This window comes from Oncorhynchus clarkii, chromosome 6 (assembly GCF_045791955.1).
Source record: "Oncorhynchus clarkii lewisi isolate Uvic-CL-2024 chromosome 6, UVic_Ocla_1.0, whole genome shotgun sequence".
Taxonomy (NCBI): Eukaryota; Metazoa; Chordata; class Actinopteri; order Salmoniformes; family Salmonidae; genus Oncorhynchus; species Oncorhynchus clarkii.
The window spans coordinates 87408214-87416902 of record NC_092152.1 but is presented as its reverse complement, the minus strand read 5'-3'; the positions used below and the strand labels follow the sequence as shown (position 1 = coordinate 87416902).

At 45.6% G+C, this 8689-nt stretch overlaps 1 protein-coding gene across 1 annotated transcript in view; it reads left to right on the top strand.

Moving 5' to 3' along the window:
• Positions 1-5316: 5316 nt before the first annotated feature.
• The window catches only part of LOC139412472 (fibronectin type III and SPRY domain-containing protein 2-like), a 10928-nt gene continuing 7555 nt past the window's right edge, over positions 5317-8689 (top strand). The window contains exon 1 of the mRNA XM_071159261.1: positions 5317-5374. Within this exon, the coding sequence (XP_071015362.1) occupies positions 5317-5374 (58 nt within the window). The remainder of the gene's footprint in view (positions 5375-8689) is intronic.

Sequence of the window (8689 nt, the reverse complement as noted above, 5' to 3'; positions counted from 1 at the left end):
CTTACAAAAGACCGCTTGTTCTCGCAACACCCCGCTCTGAATGTGCCCCCTCCAACTCATTGAACAGTTCCTGTCTTCTGTATTTTTCCATCATGAGAAAGGCCCATGGCCTTGAAACTGTTAACAATGTTTCAAGTCAGCTATGTTGCATAACACATACATCCACACAAGCCAACAGCAGATAATATTCAATCACATATATGGTAACGGGCTATAGTGCATAACACAGAAACCTCATACCACCTCATGGCTGCGAAGATAACATTTGTGACCGACCGCCTGGTTCTTATGCAGCAACATTTTACATTGGATAAAAGCAGAGACACTGAGCTACAAAATTGTATATCATGCACTGCATTCGATGAACAATGGCAAAGTAATTCTGCTTTGAAAGTTGATTAAACTGTAACCTCACTTTTGAGAAAATGGCCCTTGAATGTTTTGGTACCTACTGGAGAGCTCTTTGTCTACACCCATTCAGTATCGTTCACAAACTCTTAAGCTTTAGCTCCACCAATCTCTTTAAGGGTTGATCCGAGCTTTCTGACCTAACAAGAGCAGTCAAGCACACAAGCTAACTGGCTAACCGTTGTTGCAGTATTAAAATGGACGCTTGCAAAGTGCAGGTAGCTAACCAACCAGGTTCAATGTTAGCTAGCTAAAGTTAGGCTATAACAAGCAATGCAAATGGCTCTGTGATACAAATAAGATCATACGCTAGTTAGCTAGCTGACAGTACACTTTAACTTGAAATTAAAATACTTTCTGTCAAAATTAGAAATGTGTAATATCTGAAAATGTTGCTAGATAACCAGAGCAGTTTTAAAGCACATTTCATGCCGATTCTACTCAATTTGCCATGGGATGCAGAGAAAAATTAGTATTTTTAAAGGTAATTCCCTGCAGTTCTACACATTTTGCCATGACTGTCACGGTCGTCCTCCTCTTCATCTGAAGAGGAGAGGCGAAAAGGATCAGAGGACCAATATGCGGCGTGGTAAGTGTCCATGGTAGATCTTTAATAAAGAAAGACTGAACACTATACAAACGAGTAACAAAAACAATAAACCAAATTCGACCGTGAAGCTACAAAATGAGACCTGTGCTGACACAAGCCACTAACATAGACAATCACCCACAAACAAACAGTGCAACCCAGGCTACCTAAGTATGATTCTCAATCAGAGACAACCAATGACACCTGCCTCTGATTGAGAACCATACTAGGCCGAAACATAGAAATGCCCCAAAACATAGAAAAACAAACATAGACTGCCCACCCCAACTCACGCCCTGACCATACTAAATAAATACAAAACAAAGGAAATAGGTCAGAACGTGACAGTACCCCCCCCCCCCCCCCCCAAAGGTGCGGACTCCGGCCGCAAAACCTTGACCTATAGGGGAGGGTCTGGGTGGGCGTCTGTCCGCGGTGGCGGCTCTGGCGCGGGACGCGGACCCCACTTCGCCATTGTCTTAGTCCGCCTCATTGTCCGCCTCCGTGGCTTCCTAACCATGGCCACTCCTCTCAAATGACAGAGGGGCGGCAGCTGCTCGGGACAGAGGGGCAGCTGCTGCTCGGGACAGAGGGGCAGCTGCTCGGGACAGAGGGGCAGCTGCTCGGGACAGAGGGGCAGCTGCTCGGGACAGAGGGGCAGCGGCGCCGGACAGGCGGGAGGCTCCGGCAGCGGCGCCGGACAGGCGGGAGGCTCCGGCAGCGGCGCCGGACAGGCGGGAGGCTCCGGCAGCGGCGCCGGACAGACAGCCTGGTGCGTGGGGCTGCCACAGGAACCACCAGGCTGGGGAGACCTTCAGGAGGCTTGGGGTTAGGAGGCACCTGAAGGACCGGGCTGTGGGGGAGCACTGGAGCTCTGGTGCGCAACCTTGGCACCACTTCCCCAGGCTGGATAACCACTCTAGCCTGGACCCTCCAGAGTGCAGGCACAGGTTGAACCGGGCTGTGGTTCAACCTAGGCTCCATTCCCACATTCGCCCGGCACGAGCGGAGCGCAGGCAGAGGACGCACTGCACCCTCCCAGCGCCCCGGAGACACAGCACGCAGAGCCGGCGCAGGATACCCTGGACCAAAACTGCGTACCGGCGACCAGACCCACTGAGCAGGCACCCTACGCCCTTGCTCGATGCCCGCGCTCGCATGACACTCTCGGGGGGCTGTCCTATAGCGCACCGGGCTATGGACACGTACTGGCGACACCATGCGCTTAACCGCATAACACGGTGCTTGACCAGTAACGCGCTGCTTATAATAAGCACGAGGAGTGAGCGCAGGTCTGATACCTGGCTTAGCTCCACCCCTCGTGTGCCCCCCCCCAAAACAAATTTGGGGCTGTCTCTCGTACCTGTCGCACTGCCGTGCTGCCTCCTCATATCGCCGCCGCTCAGCTTTCGCTGCCTCCAGCTCTGCTTTGGGACGGCGATATTCCCCAGCCTGTGCCCAGGGTACCTCTCCGTTCAGTATCTCCTCCCATGTCCAGGAGTCCTGTGATACCGGCCGCTGTTGTTGCTGCTGCTGCTGCTGCTGCTGTCGTCGCTGTTTTCTACCACGCCGCTTGGTCCTTGGTTGGTGGGTGATTCTGTCACGGTCGTCCTCCTCTTCATCTGAAGAGGAGAGGCGAAAAGGATCAGAGGACCAATATGCGGCGTGGTAAGTGTCCATGGTAGATCTTTAATAAAGAAAGACTGAACACTATACAAAAGAGTAACAAAAACAATAAACCAAATTTGACCGTGAAGCTACAAAATGAGACCTGTGCTGATACAAGCCACTAACATAGACTATCACCCACAAACAAACAGTGCAACCCAGGCTACCTAAGTATGATTCTCAATCAGAGACAACTAATGACACCTGCCTCTGATTGAGAACCATACTAGGCCGAAACATAGAAATGCCCCAAAACATAGAAAAACAAACATAGACTGCCCACCCAACTCACGCCCTGACCATACTAAATAAATACAAAACAAAGGAAATAGGTCAGAACGTGACAATGACTTACAGCACCAGTCAAAAGTTTAGACACACCTACTCATTCAAGGGTTTTTCTTTATTTTTACTATTTTCTACATTGTAGAATAATAGTGAAGACATCAAAACTATTCAATAACACATATGGAATCATGTAGTAACCAAAAAAGTGTTAAACAAATCAAAATATATTTTAGATTCTCCAAAGTAGCTGCCCTTTGCCTTGATGACAGCTTTACACACTCTTGGCATTCTCTCAACCAGCTTCATGAGGAATGCTTGTCCAACAGTCTTGAAGAAGTTCCCACATATGCTGAGCACTTGTTGGCTCATTTTCCTTCTACCTGCGGTCCAAATCATTTCAAACCATCTCAATTGGTTTGAGGTTGGGTGATTATGGGAGCCAGGTCATCTGATGCAGAACCATCACTCTCCTTCTTGGTCAAATAGCCCTTACATAGCCTGAAGGTGTGTTTTGGGTCATTTTCCTGTTGAAAAACAAATGATAGTCCCACTAAGCGCAAACCAGAAGTGATTGCGTATCGCTGCAGAATTCTGTGGTGCCATGCTGGTTAAGTGTGCCTTGAAGACTAAATAAATCACAGACAGTATCACCAGCAAAGCACACCCACACCATCACACCTCCACCTCTATGCTTCATGGTGGGAACCACACATGTTGAGAGCATCCGTTCACCTCAGAAAGAGACGGCGGTTGGAACCAAAAATGGCAAACCAAAAACAAAGGACAGATTTCCACCGGTCTGATGTCCATTGCTCGTGTTTCCTGGCCCAAGCAAGTCTCTTCTTATTATTGGTGTCCTTTAGTAGTGGTTTCTTTGCAGCACTTCGACTATGAAGGCCTGATTCACACTGTCTCCTCTGAACAGTTGATGTTGAGATGTGTCTGTTACTTGAACTCTGTGAAGCATTTATTTGGTCTGCAATCGGAGGTGCTGTTAACTCTAATGAACTGATCCTCTGCATTAGAGGTAACTCTGGGTCTTCCTTTCCTGTGGCGGTCCTCATGAGAGCCAGTTTCATCATAGTGCTTGATGGTTTTTGCGACTGCACTTGAAGAAACTTTCCCATTTCCTAAAATGCTCCTGATTGGCTGACCTTCATGTCTTAAATGAATGATGGACTGTTGTTTATCTTTGCTTATTTGAGCTGTTCTTGACATATTATGGACTTTGTATTTTACCAAATAGGGCTATCTTCTGTATACCATTTTTATCTTGTCACAACACAACTGATTGGCTGAATCGCATTAAGTAAAGAAATTCCACAAATGAACTTTTAGCAAGGCACACCTGTTAATTGAAATGCATTCCAGGTGACTACCTCATTAAGCTGGTTGAGAGAAAGCCAAGAGTGTGCAAAACTGTCATCAAGGCAAAGGGTGGCTACTTTGACGATTCTGAAATATAAAATATATTTAGATTTGTTTAACACTTTTTTGGTTACTACATGAGAGCATATCTGTTATTTTATAGTTTTCATGTCTTCACTATTATTATACAATGTAGAATATAGTAACAATTTAAAAAAAAAACTTGAATGAAAAGGTGTTCTAAACCTTTTGACAGGTACTGTATGTCATGATCATATGATATCTGAGTGACTAACAAAATAAATGCTGGCCCAATGGAGGTCAGGGCCCCTGGGCACGTGCCTTGTGTGCCTGGTCAATAATTCAGCCATTGTTTCTACAAGGTTTAGATAACTGGCAATCTATAAAATGTTAGCTGACATGGGTAATTGATTGACTGTCAGTAACTGACATAACAAGAGGGAAACTGCTGATGCACAACCACATTTAAAAATGGCACATTGTGTATTCTACTATGTTATCTCTCAACGGTAAGTTGAGACGCCCGACTGACCCCGACGGTCAGCACGTAGTCTGCGTATAGGCAGAGGCGGCTCTGCCTGAGATAGAAGGAAAATTAGCAGATGGCTCCTAACAGGACGCTTTATGTCCCTTAGAGTCCTACCTGCTGATCCCTAATGATTGACACCACAACAGGACAGTGAAGAATGTAGGTTACAGTCAGTGAGTCAGGATGTGGGGTTGAAAGGGCTTATTTACTAGACTGAGACCCTTTACCTTAGTCACAGTACACCATGGTCATGTTAATGCTATTGACCCAGGTGCCACGCACGCACGCGCGCGCGCGCACACACACACACACACACACACACACACACAGCATAGCAGGCTGCAGGGAGGGAGCAGAGTTAGCCTGCTTTCAGACTACTCATATTAACAGGATCTAGGATAACCTCGTGGTGGTTGAGCTAATGCGCTCAGAGTGGGATTTCCAAATGGTCACGCAGGGGCCGTGCCCCAGGGGCCCCAACCTCTCTTTGCGTGGGGCCCTAGGTAGCATGTGATAGAAAAATGGGTAGAAAAGCAGGAAATTTGCTTTAAATCTGCACAATTTTCTCTCAACATCATGTCAATATGTGTAATAGCAGGAAAACAGCTTTAAAACAGTGAAATGTTCTCTCAGCGTCATGACAAAATGTTAACTAAAGCATGATATGAGCTATAAAACAGCAACCTGACCCATGGCAAAACATGTTGAATTGCTGGAAATGAGCTTTAAAACTTTAAAACAGAATGTGTATAACAGTATTATAAAACCGCACATTTTTATCTCTGCACCATGGCAAAATGTGTTGAAATGCAGGAAGTTCACTGACCCCCCCCAATAAACTATGAAGTAACAGAAGTAACAGATCAAATGGCATTGTATTCACAGGGCCTTTGGGCTCTAGTCAAAGTAGTGCACTATATAGGGAACAGGGCTCTAGTCAGAGGAGTGCACTATATAGGGAATAGGGCTCTAGTCAGAGGAGTGCATTATATAGGGAATAGGGCTCTAGTCAGAGGAGTGCACTATATAGGGAATAGGGCTCTAGTCAAAGGAGTGCACTATATAGGGAATAGGGCTCTGGTCAAAAGAGTGCACTATATAGGGTATAGGGCTCTAGTCAAAGTAGTGCACTATATAGGGAATAGGGCTCTAGTGGAATCATGTAGTGACCAAAAAAGTGTTAAACAAATTTTTATATATTTGAGAGATTCTTCAAAGTAGCCACCATTTCCCTTGATGCCTTGATGACAGCTTTGAACACTCTTGACATTCTGTCAACCAGCTTCACCTGGAATACTTTTCCAACAGTCTTGAAGGAGTTCAAGTATGCTTGTTGACTGCTTTTCCTTCACCCTACGGTCCAACTCATCCCAAACCGTCTCAATTGAGTTGAGGTGGGGTGATTGTGGAGGCCAGGTCATCTGATGCAGCACTCCATCACTCTCCTTCCTGGTCAAATAGCCCTGCAGTAGTCTGCCTCTACATGCACTGCTTGGATACCTATAAATACAATCTTACACTTTGACAGGCAAGTAACCAATGCATTCAACGTGGTTGACCTATCTATGTTATCATAATACCTAATTATATATGGTCCTCCTAGAGCCAAGTTTCAACATTTCCTAATTTCCAACTTGTAGTCCATTGGCCTCTATAGCCTCTAATTTCCCTGATTGGAAATCTGCCCAGAGTGTTGAAGCTCCAGCTCCTCCCTGGACCCTACGCACAAGGAGCTTGACGCTAGTAGTGAGCAATGGCATGGGAATGATGTGCTTCTCAGATCAGGTTTAAAGCACCATATCATGGCCAGTACAGTACTATGTAGGGTACTTCTAGGATTGATACTCTATACCTGTAGTACCCTCCATTTTGTTCAACTGTAAAGTGTGGGGAGGGGGGGGGGGGGGTTGTCTGTGGATTTGGGATGTGTCTCAAATGGCATTGTATTCACAGGGCCTTTGGGCTCTAGTCAAAGTAGTGCACTATATAGGGAATAGGGCTCTAGTCAAAGGAGTGCACTATATAGGGAATAGGGCTCTAGTCAAAGGAGTGCACTATATAGGGAATAGGGCTCTAGTCAAAGGAGTGCACTATATAGGGAATAGGGCTCTAGTCAAAGTAGTGCACTATATAGGGAATAGGGCTCTAGTCAAAGGAGTGCACTATATAGGGAATAGGGCTCTAGTCAAAGGAGTACACTATATAGGGAATAGGGCTCTAGTCAAAGGAGTGCACTATATAGGGAATAGGGCTCTAGTCAAAGTAGTGCACTATATAGGGAATAGGGCTCTAGTCAAAGGAGTGCACTATATAGGGAATAGGGCTCTAGTCAAAGTAGTGCACTATATTGGGAATAGGGCTCTGGTTTATAGTAGTACCACTATATAGGGAATAGGGCTCTAGTCAAAGGAGTACACTATATATGGAATAGGGCTCTGGTTTATAGTAGTACCACTATATAGGGAATAGGGCTCTGGTCTATAGTAGTACCACTATATAGGGAATAGGGCTCTGGTCTATAGTAGTACCACTATATAGGGAATAGGGCTCTGGTCTATAGTAGTACCACTATATAGGGAATAGGGCCCTGGTCTATAGTAGTACCACTATATAGGGAATAGGGCTCTGGTCTATAGTAGTACCACTATATAGGGAATAGGGCTCTGGTCTATAGTAGTACCACTATATAGGGAATAGGGCTCTGGTCTATAGTAGTACCACTATATAGGGAATAGGGCTCTGGTCTATAGTAGTACCACTATATAGGGAAAAAAAGCTCTAGTCAAAGTAGTGCACTATATAGGGAATAGGGCTCTAGTCAAAGTTGTACACTAAATAGGGAAAATGGTGCCATTTGGGATGCAATTTGGAAACACATGACTCAAACCAGTAACCGAGCCAAATCAAAATAAAATCAAATCCAATCAAGCCCTGGGCAATGAGAACATTCCCATATAACCAGCTGTGCCAAACAGGCTCAAACCTCTTGGCAGAACTAGCCCAGCGCAATGAGGACATGCCCATATAACCAGCTGTGCCAAACAGGCTCAAACCTCTTGGCAGAACTAGCCCAGCTCAATGAGGACATGCCCATATAACCAGCTGCGCCAAACAGGCTCAAACCTCTTGGCAGAACTAGCCCAGCTCAATGAGGACATGCCCATATAACCAGCTGCGCCAAACAGGCTCAAACCTCTTGGCAGAACTAGCCCAGCTCAATGAGGACATGCCCATATAACCAGCTGCGCCAAACAGGCTCAAACCTCTTGGCAGAAGCTGTAGTGTGTTTTAAAGGGCAGGGATGTTATACTTTATAGACTCTTGGAAGATGAGCAACCTTTGACGGGTAAACGACATCCAAACAAACAAACTAGTAAATTCCCTCAGTGTGTCTGTTCTCTGATGGGAGCAGTAGTGATGGACAGGACATGGATGTCAGACTGTCAACGATAATATATATGATATAGAGAGAGAGCTGGGGACTGTCAACGATAATATATATGATATAGAGAGAGCTGGGGACTGTCAGTGATAATATATATGATAGAAAGAGAGCTGGGGACTGTCAGGGATAATATATATGATATAGAGAGAGCTGGGGACTGACAGTGATAATATATATGATAGAAAGAGAGCTGGGGACTGTCAGGGATAATATATATGATAGAGAGAGAGCTGGGGACTGTCAGTGATAATATATATGATAGAGAGAGAGAGCTGGGGACTGACAGTGATAATATATATCATAGAGAGAGAGCTGGGGACTGTCAACAATAATATATATGATAGAGAGAGAGCTGGGGACTGTCAGTGATAAT